The 13,918-nt window shown below is 35.6% G+C and overlaps 2 protein-coding genes across 3 annotated transcripts in view; both read right to left on the minus strand.

The window, feature by feature from the left end:
• LOC111433377 overlaps positions 1 to 9,475 on the minus strand; it is a 13,427-nt gene extending 3,952 nt beyond the window's left edge. Inside the window, exons 1-2 of one of the 2 annotated variants that reach the window (XM_023070417.1) lie at positions 7,802 to 9,475; positions 6,785 to 7,524 (exon numbers count right to left, since the gene is read on the minus strand). In XM_023070417.1, the coding sequence (XP_022926185.1) occupies positions 8,346 to 9,239 (894 nt within the window). In that variant the 5' untranslated portion in view covers positions 9,240 to 9,475 and the 3' untranslated portion in view covers positions 6,785 to 7,524; positions 7,802 to 8,345. Of the gene's footprint in view, positions 1 to 6,784; positions 7,525 to 7,801 lie in introns of those variants that run through there. The other variant, XM_023070419.1, reaches the window with a different exon arrangement.
• Positions 9,476 to 10,865: 1,390 nt separating this feature from the next.
• Positions 10,866 to 13,377, minus strand: LOC111433382. Its single transcript, XM_023070430.1, has 3 exons — positions 13,271 to 13,377; positions 12,450 to 12,576; positions 10,866 to 11,332 (listed from the first exon to the last, which is right to left on the minus strand). Exons 2-3 carry the CDS (start codon positions 12,520 to 12,522, stop codon positions 11,112 to 11,114), a joined length of 294 nt encoding a protein of 97 aa, XP_022926198.1. The 5' UTR covers positions 12,523 to 12,576; positions 13,271 to 13,377; the 3' UTR covers positions 10,866 to 11,111.
• Positions 13,378 to 13,918: the final 541 nt, after the last annotated feature.

Consider the following 13,918-nt stretch of genomic DNA (forward strand, 5'->3'; position numbering starts at 1 on the left):
TTTTGTTTACAGGTACTTTAATTTCATCTTTACATACTTCAAAGTTATGAAGTTTTCTTTCAGACACTACCACTTTTAATATCTATCGTATACTATAGGATATTGACATCTATATCAAGTTTCTTAGGTCATTTTATTTCATCTAAAACTACTTACTCTTCCGTATACATTGGCACAGTTCTCCCCATCTCTATGATCATAAGACTGTATAGTTTATATATGTTCAAGACGTCTAACTAAAATATATGATCTTGCTTAGCAAAGTCATTTTCATAGCAACCCTAACATTTAGTAGCTTACTAAAACTATAGCTATTAATTCACACCAACAATCTCAGTAAATCTAAACATCATCAATACAACAATTTACATTCACATTCCATGCAAGGTAAAACATAACTCATCATTACAACAATTTACATTCACATTCCATGCAAGGTAAAACATAACTCATCAATACAACAATTTACATTCACATTCCATGCAAGGTAAAACATAACGTATTCTAAATTATAATAAATATAGAATTAAGCTAACATGGATGCAGTAAATAATATTACAATCAATAGAGTAAAGTCCAATTATGAGTTATATTTTATAATGACCAAACAATAACAACATACACAATCAACGACATTTCATTTTCTTATCTTACGCAAGACATACCTGACGGAGACGGGACACCGACGGTGGGACCATGGAACATGTCAAGCCTACATCGTAGGCTAGTCTACAAGATCTATAACCTAGAGCTCTGATACCAACTGTAACAACCCAAAATTTTCCACTTAATTTAAGGTCGCTACTGTATACATACCATAAACATTGAATGCGGAAGACTTCATTTAAATTCCATAAAATATAACCTTTAACTTAAAAACACAGCCATGGACTTACGTGTTTCGAAAACATCTTTAAAACGACACAACAAGACCCAAAATAAAATAAATAAGCGTTTAAGTTTAAAACATCCTATTCTATCCTAAGTCTAGGAAAATAAATACCACTAGCCTATGCATGTGCCATGATCTCGAGTTGCGATGCCGTCGTCAGCCGTATAGGAATGCCTTGCCTTAACCTAAAAAATGTAGTAGCACATGGCCTGAGTATTTAAAGAAATACTCAAGTGACCCCACTATTGGGGTTAAATGCAACAATCACATGCAATGAAATGATGGGACCTATCTTTCATTTCGTTTCGTTTCATTTCATTTCGTTTCGTTTCGTTTCGTTTTTCCTACGGTGTAATCCTAACAGGTAATCGTGGACGTGTACCATATACTCTACACGCAGCCCATACGTGCGAATATGGGCTCACCAGCTAGTTCGCACACCGCTGGGCTACTGTCCCTAGCCGATGGGCATGCTCTGGGGGCCCACCGGGACCCATTAGAATTAAAACCGTCACGGCAGCGCTATGCAAAGCATAACGATCGTTGTGCTGCCCTTTGGATGTACGCGTCCGTACCCTCGTGATGGGATAGGGGTATCCCCCCAAATGCATGATCACACAATATGCATGAGGTCCCACTAGTCCTACAGTCATCATTTAATGAACATAACCCCGTGTCACGTTTTCATGCTTACATGTCATTCTCATTCTCATTTCATTACATATCATACATATTCCTAGCGGGGTTATGTATCATGCAATTTACCGTATTTCATGTCATACAATTCATTCAGTTACATTTCAATACCCATACAACAAGCCATAATCGTACAAGGGTCACACATCGTCACATGCATTCATATCACATCAACTAAGCAGCATAAATAACATACATTCACGTTCACATGATTCGTACTTAAGCACAATAATCTAGCATACAATGAATCATATCATAACAAAGTCATAACGTAAACACTTCATAGTCATATCGTTCTCTAACTTACCGTAGCCTTAACGTTCTTATACCTATCACAGGCATATCATTACGTGACGTACCTTAGTCATATCATCACCAGAACGTATCCTAACGCCATCGTTCTATCAATCTATCACAAACCTATCCCTTTCTACCCATAACCTAACCGTATTCTTTCATCAATCTCTCCTATCCATAGCACTCCGGTATGTAACCTAACCTTAACGTTTCGTGAACGTATCTTACTCCTATCGTTACATTTTGTTTTGTGCATCCTTCTCGTATCCTATCTCAAACATCTCCTAGAGCACATCGTACCATAATTATTATCATACAATCAACATATTATATAACATAACGTAACATATAGGAAGCATATCGATCCACAGACAATTCACACATATCAATATATATGACACGTGCAGAACCACAGGGCACGTGTCAACATCAAAAAAAATAACCATGCCGATAGTAAGGTCACTTACTTGGATAGCTTAAGTCGTTGTCACGAATATATCTTTAATGAAAGTTCGATTCCGTCCTTTGACATCCGAGTCAACCTATATGAGCTCATGACATCAGTTTCAAGTTTTATCTCTATAAAATTATTACTCTAATTTACATTGGTCATCTTAAAATTCTGATATTTTCTGTTGGACAAAATTTAGAGAAGCTCACTGCTGAAAATTCTGAATGTTTTCTGTTACACAAAATTGAAAGGAGCTCACTGACGTCTAATATTTCCTATTATTGTTAAATACTGTTTAACAAATCTTTCCTTACTCTCGCTTCCTCTCTCCCTAATCTTTTTCATTAGGTAAATAGGTTTTAAAATTGAAAGGAGCTCACTGCCGTAAGATATTTCCTTTTATTGTTAAATACTATTTAACAAATCTTTCCTCAATCTCCCTCCCTCTCTCTCTGAAATCAATCAGTTCAAGGAGCGAAGACACTCGACCAAAGGGACAGGAGAGGAGCCAAGCTGAGAGACAGAGAGAGCGGCGGGGAAAGACTAAATACAATCTTTTTCATTCTGTAAATAGGTTTTTCAATTGTGTAAACTCCCTCCCTCTCTCTCTCTAATCTTTTTCATTCTGTAAATAGGTTTTTCAATTGTGTAAACTGACCAATTTTAAGTACAGACTACGATCTTTTAGTTTATAGATTTGCCACCTAGATTTTATTGAATCTAACTTATAACCTTATTTTGTATGATTAAAATGCTAACAAAAATCTAATAATTGTATATGGATCTGATTATTACATACGGTCAAAGATAGGAAAGAAGATTTGATCCTAAATTAATTTCTTATCACCATAAGTATAAAATATAAAGAAAAAGGAAATCTGAGATAAGATTTTACCATAATAACGGACAAAAATCTCTAAATCTGCAATAGTCATTGTACTTCTTCTCAGATCTGACCATTATTGTTTTCTGACCATTATTGTTTTCTGTTTTTTCTTTTTCTTGTGCAGGTTTTCTGTTTCTCTTCTTTTTTAGCGGTTGGCGTAAGAGGGGTAGAGGAGAGATAATTGTGGGAAGGGATGAGAGGTTAGTAGAGAGAGGTGAGGGAGTTTTTTTATTTTATTTTTTATTTTTTTTATTTTAATTTTAATTAATTAATTAATGTATTATTATTATTATTATTTTAACTTTTTATTTGTTTATTTGTTTATTTATGTTTGGGCTATTACACTAGTTCTTTAGGTCCTCACGCTCTTTAATACTTTAGCACATAGTTTGTGGTTCCATTCATAACGGAGAATGTGCTTGATCGCTTAATGATGTTTCATATAAGCTTCTTCATGTACCTATTCACCATTCCGACAACATATGAAAGATCTGGACGAATATGAGTCAAGTCCCTCAAACGGTTGACGGCCCTATACTCGTTAGGATTCACCAAGCTTCCTTAAAAGTTTTTTTTTTAAGTTGTAACTTTGCTTCCATGAGATACTTGGTCGAGTTACTCTCTACCATCTTAAATTGTTGCATATGTTGATTTATTTAGCTGATGCAATCTTTCTTCTAGTCCACCTCAATATCAGAGGTAGTGTGTGAGTAACTTGAGGTGAATCATCTAAAATTCTTTAATTATTTGCTTCTTAAACTCTTATACTAGTGACTATCAAGTCATCGACATATAAGCCAACAATGAGTTTGTAGCTTGTTTTCTCTTGTGAGTACTTCATGAAATTGAGGCTCTTCAAACTTTGTCCAAAGTGTATGTTCCATGCACTTGGCGCTTCAAGGTGGGTACCATACACTTTTTCTTTGAGGTCACCATCTAAAAATGCTGATTCAATTGATGGACCTCCCACCCATGTAAAGTTGTGAGAGCAGAATCAACTTTAAAATGTCAAGTCCAGCCACCAACGCGAAAACCTTAAAATCAACTTCTTGAAAATGCACATATCCATTTGTCATGAGGCTGGTTTTGTGATTGATGACATTCCCTTATTCTTCTCTAGCTTAAACATCCACTTCAAATCAATAGCCTTGTGATCAAGTGATAAGTCAGTGATGGCCCATGCCTTGTTTTTTTCTTAATAACTTCAAACTCTTTTTTCATCGCCTCCTACCATGTCATCCATGTCATCTCAGTTGCTCCCTCATGGTAAGTTGTTGGCTCTTCGATAGCAAACAATACTAACTCATCTAGATCCAACTCTTCTTCAAATGTATCTACATAAACTTCAGTGAGGGAATGAAATTTCTTTGTTTCATCATCTGTTGTGGATCCAACTCTTCTAGCCTGACACCATCTTATGCTTTGGTTCACCTTTTCGTGTCACCAATGATGACATGTGTGAACTAGTTGGTATTGTTTGTTATCGTCGATGCTGCACCAATCTCACTTCTTCTCTTCTTCAAATACGATATCTATACTCACAAAAAATTTCTCATGTTGAGGATCATATAGTCTATGTGCCTTCATCTTAACCTCTACACCTAAGTACACCATCTTTTGGCTTCTATTATCAAGTTTCTTGATATATGGCCTTGCAGTCTAAACATGTGCTACATAGTCAAGAACTATTAGATGCTCGAAGTGAGGTTTCTTATCAAACCATACTTAATATAAAGGGCACGAGTGCCCAAGGTCTTCGTCACCAAACAATTTAGAAGATAAACTGCATGCCGTATTGTCTCGCCCTAAAAAAACTGTCGGGACTTGCATGATTTTGAGTAAGTTTCTTGCCGTATTCATTATGGTACATTTTCTTCTCTCAACCACACCATTTTACTGTTGCTCAATGGAGATAACGATTTGAATGAATCTCAGGGGAATAGCTCAAAGGAACTTCTTGATGATAAAGATCTCCTTCACCTTGTCGCCTAATGAACAGATGTTGATGACGATCATTGTCAACTTCATGGAAAAGTCGTCCATCGACTCACTATCCTAATGCAGATAACCTCAAAATTGCTCTTCAAGGTCTACACCTTGCTTCCTTGACCCATTCCACACTCATACGCATTGCAGCGTCTCCCATGCTACCTCTGCCAACATGAGAAGGACGTCTTCCAGAACTACTTGGTAGATGATAGCAAGAATTACCATATCCTTATGTTCCTTGACGTTATCACCATGCTCGATGGCATCCACACGCCTTGTGCCTATAAATTAACACACGTTTTTATCTACCATGCTACATAATACTCTTCGTGAGTAACAGACCCTAGAGTGTTACACTCCCCTCCTTTCTACTTTTTAGTGTTGTCCCATCTCCTCCTGCAATTTTTTGTGGTGATGACATTTGTTTCGATATCTTGCTCTAATATCAGATGGTTTTCACCTTCGATTGATACACACCAAAACAAGTAATGGAAGCAAAAAGAACAACTTGAAGGAAGAGTTACTTTATATACTAAAAAAACTTAAGATATTGTACTTTTCAATTTTATTGGTTGTTGTGAATATTTTTATAAAAAACTTAAGATATTGTACTTTTCAATTTTATTGGTGGTGGTGAATATTTATAGGGGAGAAAGTACTAACCATTTTCATAAATTTGTTCCACAATAATAATTCTCTTAAAAGTTACTCCACTTTAGTAACTTATTTTACTAGGTTTATTGACTCATACCCAACTCCATTAGTAGATGCCGTGATTCTCTATCGATATGCACAATAGATTCTCCTTCGAGTGCCATCAATAACAACCCCAGATCTTGTGTGGCAACTTCTGTGCTTTCTACATGTGCGTTACCCATTGTTCCATGCTCACACAAAACATATTGAGATTGTTCCATGCTCACACAAAACATATTGAGATGGAGTACCATTTTGTTTAAGAAAATGTGACTCTAGGCTCATTTTCTAACAAGGGAAATCAAACTTGTGGAGGGATTCAACGTGGGAGTGTGGAAATTATTCTATATTTCTACATGATTGACCTAAAGGTAATCCATATCTAACATAGTCCTGTGAGTTAATGATAATTTACCAGGGATTTCTTGTCCGATTCTTTTGTTGTCTCCGATATCATATAGTATTAAAGCTTTTGATCTCTATAAAATTTGTGGACCTTAACTTCATACAGAAAATAATAATGCAAAAATAAAGTAGAAAGAAATACTTTATGATTTATGACTAGGTATATAAAAAAAATTTGTTCTTATTTTTCTGTCGTAGAAAGTTGTTGAAGTACAACCAAGGCACCTATCATGTTCGTCAATCTAGAGTCAATGGCAAATTTCGTGCCACTAAAGATAATTTACATTTTTTAGAAGAAAAAATGATTTCAAAGCCATTATGTATTCCAACCTCTAAGGTAGAAATTTCACGAGTTCGGTGGTCTAAATATTCGATAATACAACAATTGTTATGCGTTTGGATGATGGAAGAGGTGGAAATAAACTGAACCAAACCAACAAAACGAGAAAAAAACGAGAAACAAGACAATAACTTGATCAAGACTGCTACCATTAGACCAAGAAACGAAGTACGAAACATCTCTAATATAATCAAAGCAAAAGACAAACTAAACCCTAAACCAATCTCTCAAACGAATTTACACTACAAGGTAACTCCACAACTCCCACAAACAATAATGATTAGATAAACAATACAAAATTGTAGTCCACCAAAAAAAAGTATCCTGAATGGAATAGTTTTTAAGAAGTTTCAATGAACTGAAGATCAATCATAATTCACGATCCAAAAAAATAAAAATAATCATTTTTAGTCACTACTCCACTCATATCTTATAATCTTACCATAGATTCTTGTTTCACTTTTAGGTCCTTTTGGGCCTGTTTTTTATGATTGTTTTCTAAGATAAGAAGCAAGGAGAAAGGCTTTTTTAGCTTTGCAACTGGAATAAGGAACCTTAGGGACCAAGGAGCTACACGAAGCTTTCTTACCACGAGTATTACAAGCTTTAGCTACCAAAGATCCTTGAGTTCCTCTCATACCAAAGTCTCTCCAAATAGTAGACTTGATAGTGTTGATCCAAAGAATCCTTGCTTTTCTATTGGAACAACAACTGCATCAAAAACAATGTCGTTGACATGCAGATCCGTAAAACTTCAAGAGGAACTATTCTTATTTGAGCAGCTGAAAAAGGCCGCATAAACTGAAAACCAAGATCAGTATAACGTTGGACAATACTCTTCAAGCAATCCAATTGATGACAAAGAGTGAGGCCTGTTCAGACACAAAAGAGTTTCAAACCTAACTCTCTTTTGATCAACTGAAGAAGAATTATGCTCAATTACCATAAAAGATCATAGAAGATAAAAATCCACCATTGGGAAATACGGGTGCAGAACAAACTCCATACTCAGACTTAGTAACAGAACTTGCAGTTGAATGAAATAGTGAACGTTTAAGCTTACGTGAACAAATGATCTTATAGAACATTTAAAATAAATAAATAAATAAATGAAATACAATCTGGGCACAAAATGAAACAAAATCTTACTTGAAACTGATACCTCATCCAAGCTCCAACAGGGCAACTTTCAGAAAACCCATTACCAAACATGGAGATCGTCTCCACTCTATTGCCACAGAGAATTTTTAACAGAACAGGAAAAAAGTAACCTTGAGAATTTTTAAATCAGTAGACTTCAAACAGAAAGCCATCAAGCTTACTTCTCCTGGCCCTTTGGGCTTCATGCTGTACAGTGAAGCTAACCGCTGTACCATGTCCTTGCGTTCCAATGAAGAGAGAATTGGAAGTGTGACATGTGCCACGGCATGTTCGGTGCAGGTCTAGGCAATACTTGCAAATCGTTAACTTTCCTAGTGTGGTGGCCAGGGGCCAACATTAGGTTGTGACAGGAACCCTCTCGACAAGAAAGCAAAGTAGGATGTCGAGTCAAAGCCAAACTGTGCTTGCTTTGCCAATGTTTCCATTTGGTCCCCGGCTTTTGATGTTAACAAGAACTCCTTCAGGCTCTAAAACTCTAAACACCAGATTCCTAAATACAATTTCAGCCATTGAACTAAATATTTGGAAATCATCAGGTTTGAAGTCTTCCATTAAATTCACGCAAGAGCAACTCAGAATTATCAACAACCCGTTTGCTTTCACAAACTATATAACTGCACAACTCATGCTTGGGTGATGGCCTAAGAGACTTCAGCTCAATGAGGGGATTTGTAATGGAATATTTACTACACATCTCCCTTGCTGGTTGAACATGCTTCCACCAAAAATCGGACAAAGCAATTTTCAAAACCTCCCAATATTCGGCATCTCGGTACAATCTAAACAAACTACTACCTTTAGGAGTCCAAACATAAAAATCCATCCAATCTCTATCCATTATTTCCATCAAACCTTGAGCCTGAGGAATACAGTAAAGAGGAACTCGAGACCATGGTGAAGCCTTTGCCATATCACCATCAAAAAATGGGCACTTAATCTCCAACACACCTCGTGAGGGCAATCCATAGACCATCTTGTCAATTGCACCATCAGGTGAAGCAGCTAACCAATCATATTCAGAGTTTCCTTTCTCATAGACTTGAAACTCAGGAAACAAAACAGAGTTCCCTGTAATCAGCTTATATCGCTCAAGAGCCTCTTCTTCTTTCATGTTACTCCAACAAGTTGCAAGATTACCAGAAAACTGGTCAATTGCCCCAAGTTTCTCTAACCACAACTGTGCCCTTCGACGAGGCCAAAACCCAATAGCCCCAGCAAAAGTACTTGCTGTTAACTTATGCTTTCGAAATTCTTTCCAATTTTTGAACCAATGCTGAAAACTAGAGGACTGAAGAACAGAATAATAATTTCCGGTTTCGAATTTGAAAGAAGAAGAAGAAGAAGAAGAAGAAGCAGAATTGAAATTGCATCTAGACCAGTTCCTAATAGTTTGAGTACGTGCAAATATGTTTTTGCAATTGAACATCGACGGTTTCTGAAATCAAACCAACCAAAAGAAACTATGAAAGCCTCAATTCAGATGGAGGTAAAGGCTGAATAACACAATTAAGCAGAAGAGTTGAAAGCATAAATGAGAAGCCTAACCGGAATGAAGAAGAAGAAGAAGAAGAAGATTGTTGCGGAAGGAGGGCGGTCGTGGCGGGAGAAAATCTGTTGCTCCGGCTTTGCTGTGTTTCAATTTGTAGAATAAAACCCTACTCATCGTGTTGAGCCAAATGGTAATTAGGTGCCAACACGCGTTCTTTTTTCTACAAAATTCAGCATTCAAATAATATTTATTAAAATATGTTATTTGAATTCTCCATCTTTCCATATTTTTTAATATAAAAAAGAATTTAAATTTAGTTCAATTCTAAAATTAAATTATCAATTAATTTAATTTTTTTTAAAATATTTCACATAAATTTTAAATTTTAAATTTTAAAATAAGGAACGATGGTGAATCATGTCTCAATGCCGTGTGTATGGGAAGATAAAATTAGATTATTGATTAATCAAAAAAATAAAATTTTAATCCTTACTTTCGGTTCTAGCACGGATTCTTTCTACATGTTTTATTTTTTTTATGTAATGCTCTGCTTAGTTTCTGCTTAGTTTCGTTTCTAGCCCTGATCCTTCTTACTGATCCTTTTTACATGTTTTGTTGTATTCACTCACATGCTTCTTAGAAAAATTCTCAAAAAGTAACTCAATATATAATGGTTATGCATCGAAAAAGGAGGTGTACCTTGTTGTGGTATTGGTATAGACACTAACTTTTGAGTCACCTATCTTCAAGATCGCTCTCACAACATGAACAAGTTCAATCCGAGCGAAAAGGGTTTTCCATAAGATGGGAAATTCAAACTATGAACAAGTTCAATCCGAGCGAAAAGGGTTTTCCATGAGATGGAAAATTCAAACTATTAGCCCCACACGAGGTTTGTGAATAAGTGATTGTCTGATAATGAGCAAGGAACGAGGTTTGTGAATAAGTGATTGTCTGATAATGAGCAAGGAATGTCCGTCTTTCTCCTAAAAGTAAATTATTCCTGGTAATTTACCTGGTTGTTCAATCATTTGATAACCAAAATCATTCTTTGATAAATGATCACGGTAAGTACCAGAATCATTCGTTGATAAATGATCACTGTAAGTCAGATTCAATAGAATTTGATCAATCCTTTTTTCTGTTGTTAAGTGGAGAACTGAACCTCCTTTTTTCTGTCGTTAAGTGGAGAACTGAACCAAGAATTCTCTTTTTTTTATCATCAATCGGACTCAATAGAATTTGATCAATTGAACCAAGAATTCTCTTTTTTTTATATCAATCGAATTACTGTTCGAGATCCAATATTCTATTTTATCATCAATCCAATCACCGTTCCCATTTTTTTATTTTTCTTTCTTATCAAACAACAATACCTCTACTTCCTCTAAAGGGTGATAATATCTTAAAATATATAAGTTGAAATAAATGAAACATTTGTAAAACAAATGGGAGAGATAAATTAGCTTAGAAAATCTACAAGGTTATCATTTCCTCCAACCATACAACACGGATATAAAGAAAATGGTTAGGGGAAAACTAAATAAAAATGCAGGGAAGGAATGAATGAATGAACCCAAACAATAAAAATCTTTGGGTAGTAAAACAGATTGGATCAAAATGTGGAATATAATGGGGAATTCTGATGAAAACACTTATTGGGAAAAACAGAATCGACTTTCTGAGTTTGTATGCAGCATTTGAAATGAGGGTTTATACAGAGTTAATAAAACCAAGGAGAGGAGAGGACTGACTGAGGTGCAACCGACGTTTCTTATTGGATTGCACACATTGTTTGAGTGAAGAATATCATCCAGAGGCCGTCTTCTTTTGCTGAAACATCACTGCATAGATTGGAACGCCCACACCTATGCTGAATGCAGTGAAAACTCCAAGCCTCATGCTCAACTTCTGATTTTTCATCCTATCCAAGTTGTACATGTGCTTTGCGTGCAAATAGTAGGGTTCATCGTGTCCATGTGCATGTCCTCCCATTCTCTTCACACCAGTTGAGTGAAGCCCTCGATTAGCTGTGCCACAAAACCATCATTTTTAGGATTTAAAAACCTCGATTCATATATATATATATATATATGAACCCTATGAATTAGTAGAGCTGAACAGACTATTGTCGATGAATCATCGCCTTCTAAAATACTAGGACAGAGATGCAGCAAGGACACGTTTACTAAAATATACATTTTAAAAAAATATACCAATATGAAAGAATACAGTATCCTTCATTGACTAGAAAATTAGAAATTTGTTCTATCCATGATTTTCAGGGGAAGTAAACATCAACAAGACTTCGTATACAGTATCACAATAGTCATAGGCCACAAGGTGCAGTCCCCCAAGGAAAGCACCACAACCATTTAACCAACAAGACTTCGTTTTGATCCCTCAAATTACCAATATCTAAATGCCCAAGATCGAACAGCTTGGCCACAACCTCCCACTTGACTAAATCAATGTTCGAACCTCATCAACCCCTTCTCGTAAGAAGTCACTTATAAGCTTTTCTAATCTCTTGTTGAACAAAACGAGAACCCTAAACAAATGGAGCAAGAAAGTTGAGATTCCACTAAAAACAAACCAGATAAAGTTTGTCTACTTCCGTTAGAAAGAAGGAAAAAAAAACTCCACTTCCATGAGGAGAAGCATTTTTTGACCTTTTCCACAACTAGATCTCAAAAACAAAAAACTTATAGGAACGTTACCAAGAGGAAGGCCCAAGTAATAATAGGCAAAAAAAGCCTATATCACAACCTGCTGAAGGTCTTACTTAGCCATTTTAGCAGAGCTATCCATAAATACTTGTTCCTAGGAACTTGTTATCTTTTTCAGATTTATTTTCTTTGAACTCCATGGTGTTCGATGCTTTAATCTTCTCCCATGCATAGAACTCCGGCGATGTTCAGTGCTTCAATAATTCTTTTTTATTACTGTCATTGTTGTGCAATTTCTTTCACATCACTTATTTTTAATTAATGGTTTGCTTGTTTCCTTATTTGCAATCATGTCAGAGTATGCTATAACTACACTCTTATGAATTTGAGAAAGATGGTTGCAACTAACAAGCATATGCAGGAATTGTAAAACATAAGTTAAAGTAAATCTGCATCATGGCTAACAAGGTAACGAAACCTGATTTCAACAACAATGGTTCTGAAGACTTCACCAGCTTTGCACAGGATTTCACTCCATTGCCGAAGGACATTTTCTCTGCTCGCAATTATTTCTCCCTTTTCACTTATATCCTCAACAAGAGATCCTATACAAGTAAGATGAGTTTTAGAAAATCATAGAATACAAATAGTTACTACTAGCCAGTTGTGTAAGCAGGGAACGGGGGAGCTCATTGTCACAGGAAACAAAAAACTAAATATCTGAAAGTCGATTAATGTTTTAAAGATACGTTTTACAAAAAACTTGATTGCAAATTGTTGATTTAGGCAGTTGGCAGAAACTCCAGTATTTTGGAGGATTGTTGTATATACTCCACCATTTATATTCTGTAAAAGGCTAATAAATAATCGAAAGCTTTAAACTGCCATTAGCAAATACGAAACACAACAAACAATTAAACACAAGCGGATTCTTCGCCGTCATTAACTTCGACGTAAAAATATAGAAATATTTGAAGGGACTGTCATAATGTTTCATTTCAGATCATTGAAAGATGCAATTGAGAAAAATGTCCGAAACAAACGAGTAGTCGAGAAGAAAATCCAGAGATCTAAACGACGCAGCAACGGAACTACAAAAATCCATCAGAAATGGAGCCTGAAGATTAATAGAAGCCTATAGAGACGGACAGCGTCAATAACTTGTAATCGATCACGACAATAACAAATAAGAGAGAAATAAAGGAAAAATCAAGGCAGAGTTCAAATTCTAAGGCCGATCAAGAAACGAGAAACAATCATGAAATCAGATAAACGAGAAAGAGAGAATTCTTGGCTTACAATTTGGTTTCACAGTGACGAAGATCAACTGAATTTTGATTTGTAGCAAGGAAGCCATTTATACACAAGTCACTAATTAGGGCGATAACATATTTATTTCTAAACTTTGTTAATTAAGTAGCCAAACATGCATGTATCAGCCATTTTATTGTTAGAAAAAGGTAGGCTTAGAGTATTCCATGGCCTTACCGCAAATGTCGCGTCACCATCCGGTATGTCCTATGAAATATAATATATGATGTTGCTATGTTATGTTATAATTTATTAGGCATGAAATATGAATGCTACCTGATGTATTCATGATTTGGAGCATGTTTAGGCTTAACATAATTTTATCTGCGATTCAAAGGCTACTTAACACCAGTATACACATGAAAAAAATATTAGATGTTTCAGTCGGATGTCTTGAAACATAGTTAAATGACATAGTATTATGACCATAAAGATGGAAAAGAATGTACAAACAAATACTAGTAAGTTGTCCAACGAATATATACTAGGAAAGTACGGTAGATGATATTATCTTATAGGTTGCTATGGATACTGAAAATGGTAGTGTCAAAGGACATTACTATAGAGTATGTAGATATGAAATTAAAGCAGTCGGTAAGTACATGAAAATGATGATTTGAGTTTACCAAACTGAAA

Source organism: Cucurbita moschata, unplaced genomic scaffold, assembly GCF_002738365.1.
Source record: "Cucurbita moschata cultivar Rifu unplaced genomic scaffold, Cmos_1.0 Cmo_Scf00042, whole genome shotgun sequence".
Lineage (NCBI taxonomy): Eukaryota > Viridiplantae > Streptophyta > Magnoliopsida > Cucurbitales > Cucurbitaceae > Cucurbita > Cucurbita moschata.

Bases quoted from the DNA above. Each gene is read 5' to 3' on its own strand.
- LOC111433382 (XM_023070430.1), bottom strand. From the start codon at position 12,522: ATGTCCTTCGGCAATGGAGTGAAATCCTGTGCAAAGCTGGTGAAGTCT. The intron at 11,333-12,449 runs GTTTCGTTACCT...TTTGTGGCACAG, and splicing joins ACCATTGTTGTTGAAATCAG to CTAATCGAGGGCTTCACTCA.